Genomic DNA, 17,429 nt, shown 5'->3' with positions numbered 1-17,429 from the left:
CAATCCACGGTTTAATCCGCGGATTTTTGTAAGAATCCAAATCCGACCCAAAAATTTGGCGGATTACCAACCCTAATACATATTCAATATTAAATGAACTAAAATTGATATGTATGTACATCATCAATTAAATGTCTAGTTAGACAATAAACATTTATTTATAGATTGCCAGTTGAATGAAAACATTCAAACTAATACAATCAAAAAGAATATAAAGGGGTGAGGCGGATGTGCCGCTTTTTGAAACCAAAAGTAAAACGTGCATGATCTCAGCCCATAAAAGAGTTATAACTCTAAAATGCGGCACAGCAGTTGCTTTTGTGGAGAACAATATGGAACTGTGAAGAAACGGCGGCGGAACCGTCGCTCCCGCCGATTTTTAGACAGTTCTCCATCATTTTTCTCATAAAAATTTCCCTTATATTTTCACGTGACACTTTCAAACATGTCAATATTAAAAAAAATTGCAAGTGTAAAATCTTAAAAGTGTCAAGTGAAAATATAAGCGAAATTTTTATGAGAAAAAAAAGTTTATCTCAGATGATTGAAAATTGTCTATTATGGCGAGAAAAAAAATTCGGCGGGAGCGGCGGTTCCGCCGCCGTTTCTTCACAGTTCCATATTGTTCACCACAAAAGCAACTGCTGTGTAGAATTTTAAAGCTATAACTCTTTTATGGGCTGAGATCATGCACGTTTTACTTTTGGTTTCAAAAGGTGGCACATCCGCCTACCCCTTTTGACTTGAGCAATTATTTCATCCTGTATACTAAAGTAACAGGATGTCTCTTTGTCCGCTAAGAACATGTAATATATATGGCCTTGAAAAGAAAAAATGACCATCAACAATTTGTTTTCTTTAAAAAAGTATGAAGATTTTTTTTTATATGATAAACCTTTGCAAATATATATATTCTAGGGTTGGCAATCTGAATCCGAAATCCGTTTCTTTTATACCGGATTCGGATTCTTAATTGTTAGGCTAAAATTAGCGTCTTGAGTTTTCTCTTTCAACCCCCCCCCCCCTCTTTAAAGGCAAAGATTGGACGGATTGCCAACCCTAATATATTCTATTAGAAATGATTTTAACAAACGATGACTAATTTACTATTACCATGATGAAACTACTTTTTTATCTGTTGATGCAATGCTTGTCACTAGCTGCTGCGCCCATTGAGGCCTCTAGGGGCGCTTGAGGGTGAGTGGGATGTTAGTTGATAGTCCCCTCACTTCTGATTTTAATTTTATAAATCACATTTCTTTTATATTTTTGTTCGGGACATTTTTTCTATGGGCGTTTTCTTTAGGGAGAGTGGTGGAACCTTCCCCATAATATAAACTTCCTAATACCTATAAAAAGCTAAATTGTAAAGGAGAACCATACCTTATGTGTGTGGTTAAAACTTACTTTTAAATCTTTAATCAAACCTCACCTAACCATATAAATATCTAGGTACATTTATCCTTTAAGAGTTTTTATATCAAGATAAAATCATTTTTAATATCTTTGCAGAAAAATTAAATGAGTAAAAAATCAGGTGGACAAGTGGTAAAATTTTATCACAATGAAGGGGAGCTCAGTGACAATAACAAAGATCTTATTAGGCACAGCACATGAATAATAAGGACATATGTTAGATTTGTAAAAAATTTATTTCATTACAGAAATAAAAGTTTGGAGTAAAGTCTCTTTTGTGGCAACGCCAAAGCCATTGTGATAATACGACGAAACGCCACGAAAGGGACTCTATCCAAAGTTTGTTAAATATATCATTATCAAACAATTTTGGTTACTAAAGTAAAGTAAAATACATTGGTTTGTAAATTTTAACTGGATAAGGATTTAGATATTGAAAATTTTCCATAAATATATAGATATTTATTGAAAAAAAGTTCATTGTGTTGATGACAGGGGTCGTGGCGATGCTTAGTCCACCCCACGTCAACTTTGAACATACTCTGCATTTTGAAATTTCAGTGTAACGCGCTCGATCGCACAGTGTAACCAACACCCATCAGATAACCAACCATTTGATTGCATGACCTTTGCCTGAGAAGTCCTAACTAAGCATGGTAATGGGTTGCGCCTGTTTTGGGCCAAAGCATTCCCCCAACTCAAACTATTTATGTCACGCATCTGGCATAGCAGCAGTAGGAACCATTTTAACGTTTTTAGTTATGACACGGTGTTGGAGCGAGATTCGCACCTTTCTCCTTCCCGACGAAGATCGGATGCGCTACGTGTTGAGTCACGGTCGCATTTTCATTTTTCATTGTGTTGTAAAAATTCTATGAAACTCTTTAAAATTAACCTTATTAAATATGTGATGTAAACAGGTCAGATATTAACAATTGTTCACATTGGACAAATTTGGACGGGAAACTTTCATTTCTCACATCTAGAGCAGGGATCCAGAAAAGATGGGTAAGTATATTAATCCTTTATTGAAACAATAGCGGCTTCGCCCTAACCTCTAGGGCGGGGAGCAGGTCAGGTAAGTAGGCTAAAACCAACCAAAGTCATTTATTCTCTTAAAAAGGACAACCTGTTTGAACCAGCATTTTCGGGATATTTGACTTAATCCAAAAGAGATCTTACTACCTTATCTTATAGGAGTATTGAGATTGAATTACAATTAGAAAAAGAAATAAATCCTTGATTAATTTAATCCTCTTTAATTCGTTTTTTCTTGCCAAATTAGATAAAAAATTTAAAGAATTTTAAAACAAATTGGTCCAGCTCCTAAAAGGGGTGTGGGTACTTTGTACGAACAAGTGCAAAGATATAAATTATTTGAAAATAAAAAAGGATTTTTATAAAGCATCATAATTTTTAAAAATCATAATATTCTTTAGCACAAACTTTTATAGAATATGCCATATATTTAGCAAAGGGATGAAAATTTGTAATTATTAAATAGTGTAATAAATGTACTTTTGCCTTTTATAGCAGTCATTATTTTTGTCATAATCTTTTTAATACACATTGAACTCAACAAAACACTTGATACTATATAGACAGAAATTATTACTTAAAGAAATTTTGTTATTAAAGATTATTAGACGACAACTTTGAATTTGAATCAATACATTCAACACGCCTAATGGTAAATCAAAGTGCTGCTAGCATGGAATATTTATTACAGGTAAGGAGGAGATTATTCATAAATAACGGGCATAATGCTGTTTTTTTAAATTTCATTGCAAAGAATACAAGTAGAAAAAAAATAAAAGTTTAATTTACATTTTACTATGTTAAATAGTTAAAACTTTTTCCATGAACCAATCTTAGTATGGCACTCAGAAAAAAGTTTTAAAACCAGTCTTTAATGTTTTCAGGGGATTGTTCCACGAAATTTAACTTTAACAATTTAACTTAAAGGGGACTATGCACAAAAGATAGCTAGTCATTTTAAGCATCTTCCAGTAGTACTGTTAGGCTTGAGTATCTTTAATGATAACTTGTTATATATATTGTATTTGACAAAAAAAAGGATCATAACAGTATTTTTAAACTCTCTAAATGTATTTCATGGAACTATCCCTTTCAAAATAGTCAAAATCTAAGTTTAGTCTTATTTTGTAAAGCAAACGTATGTAGTTAAAGAATTCTAATTTTAAACTTTTTTAAAATAAATATTTTTTAGGAAAAGTTGCTTGGGTCAGGTAAACTTAAAATTAAATTTTATATAAAAGAATGTACATTTAAATCTTTGCAAAGCTATTGTAGTAAGACAAAAGTATTTAAATAATAAATGTAATTTACATTATTTCTTACTCTTTAACAGATTTTCAATTCTTCAAGTGTTAATGCTTTACCTCACCTGCATTGTTAGTCAATAAGCTAAAGAAAATATCAAAGCTCTAGTTAGCCTGTAATTTTTTTTGCATAAGCTATAAAATCTTTTACAGGAAGTATAGGTTACCCTGAGACAAAGCAGAGATGTATACCAAAGTGGAGAAAGTAAGCAAAAATAAAATGTTTTTTTTTGGAAAAACATAAATTATCTTTTTATCGTCTAAAATTTTTTGTTTGTAACTTTGACTTGCAATTAATCTGTAACTTTTCTGTCTTTTTAATGCTTATATGAAGAGTGTGTCGAAAAAATGCGGACCTTTTTAAAAATCTAAATGCGCGGCTTGTGTTAATAGTAAAGTGTTACGCATACCGTTAAAACTGCTATTTTTTGGAAATATAAAAACGATTCCTGTGCTACGCATAGTTAGGGAACTACGTGGTAAAATGTCCCAACTGACGTAAAACTTGACTTGTGAGCATATTACTAAATATTAGAGAAAGGGTGTGCAAAAAGAACTGCATACATTTTTAAATTTCAAATTGCGTGGCTTGTATTAAAAGTAGAAAAATGTTACGCATACCGTTGGAACCGCTATGAACTCTTAATTTTTGAAATATAAGAACAGTTCCTGCGCTACAAATAATCTAGAAGGTAGGTGGTAAAATGTCCCAAACTTTACTTTGCAAGTTAAGTTTTAAGTCAGTTGGGACAATTTACCACGTAGCTCCCTAACTATGCGTAGCACAGGAATCGTTTTTATATTTCCAAAAAATAGCAGTTTTAACGGTATGCGTAACACTTTAACTTTAACACATAAAAGCCGGGAAATTTTATTTTTAGAAAGGTCCACATTTTATTTGCACACCCTTTAAGATCTATTATTTGTAAAGCTGTAATTCAACTTCCAATTAAATTTGCATTGTTTTACTTAATAATTTATTATCTTTTCTAGAATGCCTGGATTTGGTCTAAATTGGGCTTTTAACAAAATTTTGAATTTGCAAGCAAATCAGAGTAAGTCATAGTATTATTAAATGGTAAATTATCATATTGATGCTATTGGAAGTTATGCCAAAATACAGAAAAAATATTTAACATTTTCTAAACTTTAGTAAATTTGTTCATTTTACAACTATTTATTAATGGGGTTTTGTAGAATTGATTTATTTTAGGACTAGTTCGGTCAGATGGAAAATGTGGTGGTGTTTTTGTTATTGATGGTAAAATTTTATCAATTTTAAAATAATGCCTAATAGAAATTATAATTACATATACATTAAACCAAAGTTGCCAGAGTATAGGGGTGAACATAGCAAAATATGATTTTGTGTTTTAGGAATTTCTTTATCAAAAAGAAGACGAGATAGCTTGGGAAAGTGGGGGGAGGGATGTGGTAATGACAAATAATGGAAAAAAATATGAGTGAAGTGATATAAAATTATTTCTCTTATTCATTCAAAACCGATTAATATCCAGTGGATTAGAACCTGTTCTCATCCATACAAAAAAAAGTTGCCTTCGGTATCTCAAGGCAAAAAATACTTATAATTGTACATTTTAGCACCATGGAAAGCTGTTTATAATAGGATGCAAGAAATAACTATAAATTTATTTGGCATTCTCTAAATCCTGAAAACTAATGATATGATTTTAGGAACAACCATACCAGCAGTTTGTGACAATAGCCAATGCTGTAGTGACTCAATTGAATGTGTTGCTGATTGTAACATGCCTGATTCTATCCGTTACAGTCAAGGTAAGAATTTATTTCTAAAAATCATTTCTACAGATTTTTATTAAATGATTATCAATAAAACCAGCAGGGGCGGCAAAATGGCGCGCGAAGCGCTCCACAAATTTATTTTACCCCCCCCCCAAAAAAAAAAAAAAAAAAAAAAAACTTTTACCCCGGGGGTAAAATTTGCTTGTGGGGGTAATTAACCCCCCTGAATTTTGTTGGCAGGGGTAAATTCCCCCTCCCCCCCCCATCAACAAAAAAAATTTACCTCTAGGGTGAATTTTTTTTTTTTTGGGGGGGTAATTTAATAATGTAAAAAGGTACCTACCTAATAATGAAATACTATTAAATATTTAGGAGTAAAATGCGCGCCAAAATTTTTTTGGGGGGGAATAATCACCCCTTTACCCCCCCCCCCCCTTGGACGTCCTTGAAAACCATGCATTAATAAAATTTAATTGTAATCAAAATATTTAAATATTAATATATAATATATAATAATTTATAATATCTAAACTTTTAGTATATGACGATATAACAGCAGTGGCATATTATTATTCAGTTACTGATACATCTGATTGTGCAAGGTAAAATTTCTTAGTGCAATTGGATAAAAAAATATATTTGGAAATTAGGATATCTATAATACAAAGTAGAACGATGTCCGTCTGTCTGTCCGTCCGTCCCTAAAGATCCCGGTAACCACTGAACTGATTGGATTCTACTCTTCAGGGTATATACCTATTGGTCCTGTGGTGGTTTTAAGCTATTTTCTTGGGAGTGGGACACCCCCAACCCCCCCAAAAACAAAAAAAATTCCCCCAATTTTTTTTTTTTTTTTTTTTTTTTGTAAGAAATATCCTTGGTCCTTTGTAGAAGATTCCTTTGTGGAAGATTTCCTTTGTGGAATATTTTTTTTTACAAATTTCACCTTACACTTTTTTTACCATCTCTTGGGGCAAAGCCCCTAGAGGCTAGGGGCGAAACCGCTAGTATACTATATAGTCTTCAATATACATACTCTTTTTGGTTTTAATTTTATATGAAAATTCTAGTTCCAAAGAGTATAAAAACAATTAAACATACTTTAGTTTATGCTATTCGAACTATTATAATTATATAAGTGAATGCTTGGTTTATTAGCATGTTGAAACTGAAACTCTAATTCCTCTAAATGGAAAAAATCCTTTTTTATGACAGGAGATGTCTAATGAGCCCTGCTTGTGACATATTCATGCTCCACAATGGTTATAAACCTTATTGTTTCTTTTTTCCTTATGTGTCTATGAAGGGGAAGCTAATGAATCAGGTTAAGCATGTTCAAATGTTCATTCTCATATAAAAAAGTCAGGATGTTTTGTTTGGCTATACTAAAAAATCTTCCTAATGTTTAACAAAAATGGCACTCCTTTACAGTGAAACTTTGTTTTTGGTTGTAAGAAGGGGTGTTTGATTTTTTTTTAAAAGTAATCGTATAGCAAAGAATTTCACCCTTTGCGTTTGAGTTAGAAAAAAAAATATTGCTATAACTTAGAAGAAAGGTTATTGACTCTTTTTGAATTAGAGGATAAAGAACTGTTTTGTTCTAATCTAAAGCAAAATCTAGAATGGAGATAATATATAAAGGTATAATAAATAATAATATAAATTATATTCTTCAGGTTTTGAAAGACCATGAAAATACATATGTATTAGAATGTGATGAAAGTCAGGAAAATATCCTTAAGGTTAACAAAGTTCAACATTATTATACATTTGTAAGATTCACAAGATAAGGAATGTTATATTCAGGAGTTCAGATTTTCACAGCAGATTTTCTCGTATTTCTACTCCCTGCGGGGGGCTCTAACCCTGCAGGGCAATTACCTAACCTAAAATAACCTATCAAAAGATACTGTGAAAATAAGACGAAACGCCCCTTAAGAGGGTTTGCCACAAAAGGGACTATACCCGAACATATATTAAAAGAAAGGGAAAGGAAATTCCTTATAGTTGTGAGTTTTAAGACTTTATTATCAGTTTGACAAAAACAAAGCATTTGGCGAATTTTTAACAATTTCCAGATATCGTTATATTCTTGTCTATAGTTCTATTCAAAAAGAAATAAAGCTATAAAGTACATATAAGCTGTATACTCCTGTTTTAAAGTCTCAAAACTCACACCTTTATGGCATTTTTCTAAAGCTACTATTTCCTGTGTATGTAAATTTTTTAGGATAATGTTTGGGAGAATAATACACCTCCTTCATCATGGACTGTTAATCATCAATGGTAAAGAACAAATATTTTCTTATTTTTAAGACAAATGCAGTTTTATTATTTTGAACTTTTCAGTGGCGGCACTGGAAGTACAGAAACATATGGAATGACAAAGCACCAGTCACATTTCAAAAATTGGCTTCCAGGTACAACTAGGTTTAATGCTAAATATTATCTTAGCTTCAAATTCTTATCTTTTAGCAGTAGGAAAAATTATTGTTAGTAGAAAAATGTTATGCATACCGTTATAATCATCATAAAATCTAATATTTGGAAATATAACAACCATTTTTGTTCTGTTTGTAGTTTAGGAGCATTTACTAATTAATATATTATCATAATGTATTTAACAAATATTTGATTTGTTTTAGCCTGTCCCAAAGGATGGGAAGATTTTGATGGCAAAGAATGTCTCAGAAAAACAACACATGGGTAACAACTAATTATAATATATCTTTATACTTCCTTACATTTTATCATGAGATGAAAAATAATTTTTACATTTTTATTTGTTTTTACATCTTAAATTAATATTAGTTGAAATAATTTTCAGGCACCATGCAGCACCAAATTTCAATTCTCACAATCATCCTTGTTTAGCGTGAGTTGATATTTTTAAAAGCGAAGCTTTTCTATAATTAGGGTCGGTCTGTCCGTCCGTTCGTTACAAACGGATAGCTTTTTTCGTTAATTTAGGCATGTTAGAATTGTCCTATTGATTTCAAACTTTGCATGGTGATTCCTTTAGTAGTTAGGTACGATTTAGAAAGCGTAGCAACTCTATAATCATTACAAGAATGTCCGTATGTCCATTTTAAACATGTTGATTTTTTTACTTTTTTAACAACAAATTTTTATGTGATCTAATCATCCGATTGATCTGATTTTTGGTATAATGATTCCTGGGACAACATAGTACAATGTTATAAGCGAAGCTTCTCTATAATCAAGTCCTAAAAATGTAAATATGTCCATACACATTATCCTGTATCAAGCAGTTTTTTAACAAATTTACTTACAATTTTGCTTCGACTCTTATACATTTATATTCTGATTATTCAGTTCTGACAATATATAAGTATTAATGTCCGTTTGTCCTACCGTTTCAGTGCTTCGCTTTTATGGATGTTGTCTTGTTTACTATACTTTTACTTCAGTTTGTAAATTTAACTTAAAATAGATAATCAAACTTCTAAATTTGACAATTAAGGTTTAATGGCCGTTGTAAACAATATGTTATATAGATTTAAAGCACGTGGAGTTGTGATTGACTCCAAGGCTAAGCTGGATTTTATAGCAGGAATGGGAACTGGGGTATGTATTATTTTTTATTGTACCTTTTTGAGAAAAGGCCTAAAGTATTTACCTTTACCACCAATTCATTATTTTTAATGTTTTATCACCACTTGTATGGCCCAAATGACCTCTAAAACATTGGTCTCAAAAAAGAATTGAAAATAATTTCCAGTGTTATGTGCAGTTATTCCATATTTATCTGGTTAGTAGTAGGATGCATGTTTATCTAACTATATGAAAATTTTAAATCTTGGCATTTCATTAAATTTACATTTTTTGCTGAAAGCACAAAAATGATGTCTAGGCGTTATATTGGGTCTGTTCTGTATGTCTGTTGACAGAGTAATTATTTTTGGATTTTAAAAAGACATTAAAACTTTTTTGCATACATTTCCCCACATGTAGCAATATATACAATATTTAAAATTGTCCTCTCATACCTAGTCAACAAATAAAAGTATTATCCATCATTTTACCAAATAGGGTTCATTTATTTTTAAAATCAATCACTAAAAGATTTTTATTTTGGTATTCAACTGTAATTTTTACAGGAAGTATGGACTGATTTATATGACGGAGATAATGGAGGTAAGTTACTTCATAATATACTTTATTTTCAAATTGGCTTAATCTATTTAATCTGTGTTTGAAAAAATTAGGGTTGGGCCGGATATCTGACCAACGTTCGATATCCGGCAATTTACCGGATATCCGGCCGGATAACCAAATATCCGGCTTAAAAAAGCAGCCGGATATCATGTAACCGGATAGTTTTAATATCCGGTATCCGGCCGGATAACCGGCCAAACCAGATATCCGGCCCAACCCTATAAAAAATATATTTTAGATGAGGGTCGCTTCAGATGGTTTGGATATAATTGGATAAGGACCCCAACATTTGATAATGCTAAACATGGGTATTTTTCTCAATAAAATAATATTACATTATTTAATAAATCAGGGACGATTACATCTAATAGTAACTAAGCTACATACCAAAAATACTATGAAATATAACTTTGTTTTCTGGTTCTTTGCGGTATTCTTCATGTTCAATGACCTTAGATTTTATAAATCAGGTGACATTTCATAGACTTAGTTGTGACTTTTTATCCAACCCCGCCCTTCCCCCCCCCCCATAAAAAAAGAAAAAGTTAGAGACTTGGGTTTAAAAAGTTTACCCTTCTACCCCATACTTGAAGTATCCTTCCATATTAAAAATTTGTGTGATAACACAAGGGTCAGCAGTCGACCCATTTGAAATTTTACATTGTAATCTTATTTTAATGTATGAGATCTTTGTTATTTTGCTATTCTCTTTTTATATCAGTTTTTGGCTTAATGGTGGACCAGATGGAAATGCAGATAAAAGAAATTATGGCAATAATCAGGAAAAGCAGAAAAATAGGGACCAAGATTGTGTTATGTTATACAACAGTAAGTTTATGATAGATTTTAATATAACTGTAACGCTAGGATGTCAAAAGGATTTCACCAACAGTTATACAACTTAGAAACAATCAAGCCACATTATCGTATATTGCATGGGAAGTGCACATATTTTGATTTATGTAAAATACCTCTTGTTTTGATTTATTTCCTGTAAAACAATGCATAAATGGTTGGAATTCTGAATGAAAACAAAAATTTCTGTTTTCAAATAAAAAATTCAATTAAATTGGTAAGATGCTCTATTCTAGTATAGCATCTACATATACTTTATGGTGTCGCAATTACATATAGAAATTTTACCTGAGGTAATATTTAGGTTAAAGGAACCCTTAAAGAAATATACCGCTTTAACTACTGAAAGACTGCCACGAGTAGACCCAATAATACCCAAAATTTGAAGCCTCCAACTTCAATAGCAAAAAAGTTACAGACATTTCAAATGATTTTTTTAGTACATCAAAATTTTGATAGATTTTCATAGTTCATGATGGAAATTTCAATATTAAATTGCGTTATCTGGAAGCAAAATCATTTTTGTCAGAAACTTAGACTGTCAGTAACTGATAGCATTTTTACAATAAAAAACCCTTTTCATAGTCAAAATCTCTACAAAATTTGGTTTAAATTGCTTTGTAAGCATAAAATCATAGTGTGAAAAAAATAAAACTAATGTAAGTAATACAAAAACTCAGTTGTGATTGGTTGTTCAGTGGACTTAGCGCGGACTCAGACTTCTGATTGGCTGAAAATCCTAAAGGCTGGCATTCTCACACTACAGTACTCTAAGTTCAACGCAAATTTTACTGAATTTTTTTTTGAATTCTTTGGACTATAAAGAAGGGTGTTTTTATTGTAAATTTTTCCTGTTACTGGCTTCCTAAGTTTCTGCCAAAAAAAGCTTATAATTTTCTTTCTAGTTGACGTATTTTAATGATGAAAATTCAATTATTAGCAAAGAAAAACTTTCAAAATTTTCATTGTACTAAAAATATCATTTTGAAATGTCTATAACTTTTTTGTTATTTAAGCTGGAGGATTCAAATTTTGGGTATTGGGTCTACTCGTGGCAGTTTTTAGTAGTTAAAGCGGTATATTTCTTGCAGGGTTCCTTTAAGTTGAGAATTTAAGAAATATGTTCAGTTCTGAATGTTGAAATGTTTTTTATATGGATTTTTTTAAGACCAACTGAATGATTTTTGGTGCTGGCATGGAAGACATTTCTTGTGTCAACAGAAAAAAGGTGAAGTATAACACCTAGACATTTCTGTATTATTTTTTTTTATTGTTGTAATCTAATATACAAATTGTTTAGATAATGTTGGTATTGGCAGTGTTGCTGATGGCTACTTTTTGGAACAAACAAGTAAAGTTTTCTTTATATAAAAGAGTGTCTAAAAGTTTATCCATTTTCCACAAGTTTGGACACCCTTATATCTATCCTTGAATAGGCTAAAATAATTTGCATTAACAGCAAAACTTATCTTGGTTATGTTTTCATTTAACTTTCTTTTGGACACATTATGCCATTTTTTTGGACACATAATTCAATCACAATTTCAATAAAAATATCAAATTAATATTTACTCTTTTTTCACATTTTAAGGTTCTTGTGATGGGGCACACACATTTGAGTTAGGGACTTCAGTGGCTTCACCAGAAGATATTGGTCTAACTCAGACATATCTTGATCTATTCCAACCCAAGGGTTTGGCCAAATTTTGGTTTAGGTATTCATTTTTACAACTGCTTAATAGGAAAGTTTGTTAAAATAAGAAATTACTGGTATCTTCTTTTACAGAATATGACAAAAATATTTCTCTTAAAGATACATGGCAGCAGCAGGTCAAACAGGAAAAGCTAAAATGTTTGTAAATACCAATCTAAAAGTAGAAGGAGAGGTGGTAAGAAGATATTTGGATTTGGATGACCCAATGATGGGACTGGTGGAAAATATTCAATTTCCTCTGACAGTTAGTGTTGAACTCAGTTCTGATGATAGTGGCCATTTGATGGTTTCACCCATTGAGATTAATATAGGTAATTCAAATAATTGAAAAAATTGTTATGGATAGAGAAATAATTTGATGTAATACTCAGTGAAATCTTTACCAATTTGGTGTAAAGCATAATTGATATGTATAAAAATATTTCTTTTAAAGATATGCCTTACCATCTTGGTTGTTATGAAACTATAGCTGGAAATAATGAAAAAGAAGTAACATCTCATGTAGAATGTCTCATTCATTGCAAGGTAATGAAATTCATTTATTTAATGAAAAAATATTTTTGTTTGTCCTTGTGACTAAAACAAGTATTTACATAGGAGAATGGTGAGCGGTTAGCACTATTAACTCAAGGAAAACTGTGCTCCTGTCGACAAAGTTTCGAACCTCTAAAACTGAAAAATGTAGTTAATGGTAAGTATCAGACATAATATCAAACTTTCTTTATTAAAATCAAAATATTATTAGAAATAATTGTTAGTTTAATGGTGTATGTTTTAAACACAATGAAAATAAAGTTGAATAATGTAAAACCTAATAAAAATAATTATAATGATGAAAAGGATATTTTTTCAAATTATTTTTTATTCATAACGAAATAAAATTATTTGTAAGTCAGGAATTTCCTGAATTCCTTTATCAAATAAATACATGCACTTGTTTTTAGCTGAATGTAATCTAAAATGTGCTGAAAATGGAAACTGTGGAGGAGAAAAGACCTATTCTGCTTATGTTGCAGGTAAAGCAAAAATCTTAATCTAACATTGTAGTGAGTACATAACACTTTTGGTTATGAAGGGGGGGGGGGGGTGGAGGAAAGGTAGATTTTTATGAATATTTAGTTTAACGTGAAGTTTTAATATTAGCTAGTTTGAAAATAATTTTATAGGGATTTGATCAAGGATATCCAAGCTTTTTTCAGTATGTCAAATGATGGATTATAAGGTTTTAGGTGGTAAATTTAATACATTTTAAAGTAGGAAAAATATAAGGATTCAAAGTCTGAGGGCGGTAAAAGCCTTTACCGCCCCCCCCCCCTCCCCCTCCCTCTGGTCTGATACAGGTCAACATTGATTTGATTCTTATCTTATCTACATAGAATGTGAAAATGGTTACACAAGATTTGGGGGCAATTGTTATAAGATGGAGGACAATGACATGAATTTGGGGAGTGCAATACACACATGCCAGTTACAGAATAGCTCATTGTGGGCACCAAGGCAGCAAGGCGAAGAAATTGCCATTCCTGGTATATTTGGGTAAGCATTAATTTTACGAAAGGAAATAATTTTGAACAATTTCTATCTAATATACCTATTAATTTTTAAATAGGAACAATTGAAATATAACATTTTTATTTAGGACATCAAACAAATATCTTCTTGGAATTCATACAATCAATAAAGATGGGGTACACTTTTTCAACGAACCAAGCGTTCCTGGATTTTCCTATTTATACTGTAAGTTGATTTAGTAAGAGTTAATTGAAAGTATTTTTTTTCCATTTATATATATATAAAACAGCTTGACCAGTTTGGGGAAGAGCTCTTTCTAAAAACTTTTTAACATTGAAGTGCTATACAAATTTACTTAGAAATTGTATATCACTTTTTGTAGATTCAAGTCCTGCATTGTGGGAGGAAGGAAAAAGAGCTCATTCATTGACGTGGACTGATGTATCTGATGGTGTAAGTATTTTTCATTATTAGTAGCAATGCTATAATAAATCTGTTTGGTAGTCCACTCAGAGTAACCTATATATCACCAAGAAAAAGTTAGCTATCATTCATAGCCTTACAACTATTACATTGAGTAAGTGAAAAAGATAGAATTATATTTCTCTTACAACCTTGCATAAGATTATTATTTTTTTTCTTTTATAAATCTTAGCCCATAAAAATACTAAATTTGCAATTATTATAGACAAAAGGTTATTCATTGGAGAATAATGCAGTAACATTTGAAAATGATCCTGGTCAAGCTAAGGTTATTTGTCAAAAGCCAATAGGTAGATTATAATCATTTTTTACGTTTGGACTGTTTGAAAAAAAAAAAACGAATACCTAAAATAAGTTATGATATTTTATTATAAAACTATTTTTTTTCTTTAATTCATTGCCATATGTCTAGATTTCTTGCTTTTTAAATCTTTAGATTATAATAACTAATAAAAGATTCTTTTTTCAGTCGAAGGTCAGGGTGTAAATAAGCCTCTACTTTCAACAAATGTTGTTAAATTTAAATTTGATAGAAAATCAGTTGTTGAAGACATGATTATAGATGATGCCATCCTATCAGGTAAAATATTTGGGCGTTTTAACAATTGTTACTGAACTTGGCAACTCATATCCTCATAAAGATTTTCATTGTAAAGATTCATAATCATAGATATTATTTACAATTTTAGGTTCTCCAGGGGTACCTATGAGAATCAGAGGAGTAAGGTTCGTGCCATTTTGAAATTATGATGAAGAAGTTACATATTATTTTCTTTTTTATTGAAAATACAATGTTATCCATTTAGGGGGGCTAATAGAGTGAAAGAACTACATTTGAGACTAGACCGTGCAATTGTTATAGAAAAGTTTCAATTTATAGTGAGCAAGGTAGGTGATATCTTATTCTTCATATATAAAATTGAAACAACAAAAACCATAAAATATAAAGACATACCTATTTGAGGGATATTTTTGAATGAAATAAAAAAAAGCTATTTCATTCATGAAAGTTTACAAATGGCCCCCCGCATCTAAATTGATTAAACCTCAACTTGATTGGTATTCATAAAGTAATGTGTGTTTATTTTGTAATTAGAAATAAATTAACAATTTTATTATAATTACTTTTTGATTGGTAGTCTGATACTGTAATTAAATGTCTGGAATGAATATTAGACCATGACTATTAATTTGAATATTTACCTAGTACATATTGTTTAAACAAGCACACATAAAGAACTTATTTATTTGTTAGGCCAAAGGGTTGACAAAAGTTACCTACCATATTCCTAATAAATGGAATGGCGCAACTCTTTTAAACATTGATGGAACATATGAGTATGACATGCACCATTATTATGGTGGCATTGATATGAATATGGATGACGGAGATTCTACCACAGACAGAGTAAAGTTTCTTCATACAGTTAACAAGGGTACAACATATATTACTGACAAGTAAGTTTTTATTTTTTATCACAACAAGACTAAAATTGTGTTAATGTTCTGTTTATAAAAAGTTGAGATAATTAGAAATTAAACATACATTAGCTAGTTGCATAGTTACAGACATAATGTGGAAGGATAAGCTTTATAAATCACACACTGCATGTTAAAAATAAGGTTATTAAATGTTTGTAGAAAAATTTAAAATGAATAATTCTTTAGAATAATTTTGACTCTTGAATCACCTGGGTCTGAGGTGGAGATGAGGTTGGAGGTTTTTGGAGAAGTTTTAAGTCAACTGATTGATCCAAAAGACATCCATGCATTGCCTCAAAATCAGAGTATGATTCTTATTTTATATTGCTTCTATGTATATATGATTTAAGTAATAGAGTGAAATTGTTAATTTGTCCTTTTTTAGGATTAGAATTAAATACACCTGATCAAACTCTAAACATTAATAATATATGTCCAGATGGAGGAATTCACTTATCTGGTAAAATATTTTCTTTGAATTTTGAATCAAAATTATTTATACAAATTAATTATATTTTAATTTGTAGGAAATATAAATCAAGAACTGCCTACAACAGAAGCCATTGGTAATTTTTTTTGATGAATTATTTTTTGAAAAGTTTTTACCTAGTTATGTAAAATCATATAATTTTTTTAGCATTGGATCTAACAATTATGGGTAATGATGGGTCCAATCTGATGAAGGTAAAATCTTTTTAACTAAATTTAATCAAACAAATAAATGTTTTTTTTTATTATATAATGGTTTATTTTATCACAAGGTCATCCTGAAATATAGTGGTTCTGGAACAGCTCTGGAAATTGAAATAGCAGGCACAAATACACAGATTCCTGATGCTATACAGGATACAAAGGCTAGGATAGTTCACTTGCATGTTGCTTGCACTGAACAGGAATTCAAGGTAAGATTTTCAAATTTATATCATATTTTAAGATAGAGAAAAAAACATTGACTAAATGATTATTTAGGTCTACTTTGAAAATAAGTTGGTAGGATCTATTGGGCATTCTGGAAATGTTGTAGCTAATTCAGTAAACACAAAATATGATACAACAGTAATATATGTAAGTTTCACAACTATTTCAATTTTACTAAATGTTTTATTAATTAGTATAAGTAAATTTTTTTTTACATGATTTTTATTTTAATAGGTATATTTTCTTCTTTAGTCATTTTGAGGTCTCCTAATTTCGACACTCAAGTTATTGTGTGAAAATGAGAATTTAATTTTAGAATAACCGTTGGGTATTTGACACAGTTGGTAGAAGTTCTGAAAGTTTGAAATATAACCAAAGATTTGAAACACAATGGGCAGGATGCAAAGGTGATTCTATCAATAATATTGTAATCTATTAAAAACTTTAAAAAATCCAAATCAGTAAACTTTTTTTTTAGATGGCAAATGTGTTTTTGGTCTGGAAAGACCATACAAACTAATGCAGCTATTTGAAATAACTCCAACAAGGGTAAGCATATACAAACCTTTAAATATATTTTTCTTTTTTCTTTTTTGACAATAATATGAAGTTATATCCAATTAAAATATGTTAAATGGATGAACAGTAGGTAAATATGTTCCATGAGGATAAAAGCATAATAATGTAAATTGCAAGTGTTTTTAAGTCAAGACTAATCCAAAATAAAATATTTAAAAAACTTGTCAATTGATTAGAAAAAACAG

At 30.5% G+C, this 17,429-nt stretch overlaps 1 protein-coding gene across 1 annotated transcript in view; it reads left to right on the top strand.

The window, feature by feature from the left end:
- Positions 1-2,340: 2,340 nt before the first annotated feature.
- The window catches only part of LOC145335268 (uncharacterized), a 35,041-nt gene continuing 19,952 nt past the window's right edge, over positions 2,341-17,429 (top strand). Inside the window, exons 1-41 of the mRNA XM_080181007.1 lie at positions 2,341-2,424; positions 3,055-3,145; positions 3,647-3,665; positions 3,912-3,963; positions 4,752-4,813; positions 4,972-5,019; positions 5,454-5,555; positions 6,061-6,124; positions 6,738-6,846; positions 7,199-7,264; positions 7,753-7,808; positions 7,872-7,942; positions 8,168-8,228; positions 8,350-8,397; positions 9,041-9,110; positions 9,644-9,680; positions 9,940-10,009; positions 10,423-10,529; positions 11,725-11,784; positions 11,857-11,907; positions 12,148-12,271; positions 12,370-12,581; positions 12,704-12,795; positions 12,868-12,961; positions 13,215-13,286; positions 13,647-13,806; positions 13,910-14,007; positions 14,165-14,235; positions 14,471-14,555; positions 14,735-14,845; positions 14,955-14,991; positions 15,072-15,153; positions 15,521-15,723; positions 15,934-16,052; positions 16,133-16,207; positions 16,275-16,313; positions 16,385-16,431; positions 16,509-16,649; positions 16,717-16,812; positions 16,982-17,072; positions 17,144-17,214. Coding sequence (XP_080037133.1) covers positions 3,104-3,145; positions 3,647-3,665; positions 3,912-3,963; positions 4,752-4,813; positions 4,972-5,019; positions 5,454-5,555; positions 6,061-6,124; positions 6,738-6,846; positions 7,199-7,264; positions 7,753-7,808; positions 7,872-7,942; positions 8,168-8,228; positions 8,350-8,397; positions 9,041-9,110; positions 9,644-9,680; positions 9,940-10,009; positions 10,423-10,529; positions 11,725-11,784; positions 11,857-11,907; positions 12,148-12,271; positions 12,370-12,581; positions 12,704-12,795; positions 12,868-12,961; positions 13,215-13,286; positions 13,647-13,806; positions 13,910-14,007; positions 14,165-14,235; positions 14,471-14,555; positions 14,735-14,845; positions 14,955-14,991; positions 15,072-15,153; positions 15,521-15,723; positions 15,934-16,052; positions 16,133-16,207; positions 16,275-16,313; positions 16,385-16,431; positions 16,509-16,649; positions 16,717-16,812; positions 16,982-17,072; positions 17,144-17,214 — 3,315 coding nt within the window. The 5' untranslated portion in view covers positions 2,341-2,424; positions 3,055-3,103. The remainder of the gene's footprint in view (positions 2,425-3,054; positions 3,146-3,646; positions 3,666-3,911; positions 3,964-4,751; positions 4,814-4,971; positions 5,020-5,453; positions 5,556-6,060; positions 6,125-6,737; positions 6,847-7,198; positions 7,265-7,752; positions 7,809-7,871; positions 7,943-8,167; positions 8,229-8,349; positions 8,398-9,040; positions 9,111-9,643; positions 9,681-9,939; positions 10,010-10,422; positions 10,530-11,724; positions 11,785-11,856; positions 11,908-12,147; positions 12,272-12,369; positions 12,582-12,703; positions 12,796-12,867; positions 12,962-13,214; positions 13,287-13,646; positions 13,807-13,909; positions 14,008-14,164; positions 14,236-14,470; positions 14,556-14,734; positions 14,846-14,954; positions 14,992-15,071; positions 15,154-15,520; positions 15,724-15,933; positions 16,053-16,132; positions 16,208-16,274; positions 16,314-16,384; positions 16,432-16,508; positions 16,650-16,716; positions 16,813-16,981; positions 17,073-17,143; positions 17,215-17,429) is intronic.

This window comes from Acartia tonsa, chromosome 13 (genome assembly GCF_053477335.1).
Source record: "Acartia tonsa isolate MP-2025a chromosome 13, ASM5347733v1, whole genome shotgun sequence".
In the NCBI taxonomy this organism is placed as follows: Eukaryota; Metazoa; Arthropoda; class Copepoda; order Calanoida; family Acartiidae; genus Acartia; species Acartia tonsa.
The sequence above is the reverse complement of the archived record's forward strand: the minus strand, read 5'-3'. Positions and strand labels throughout refer to the sequence as shown.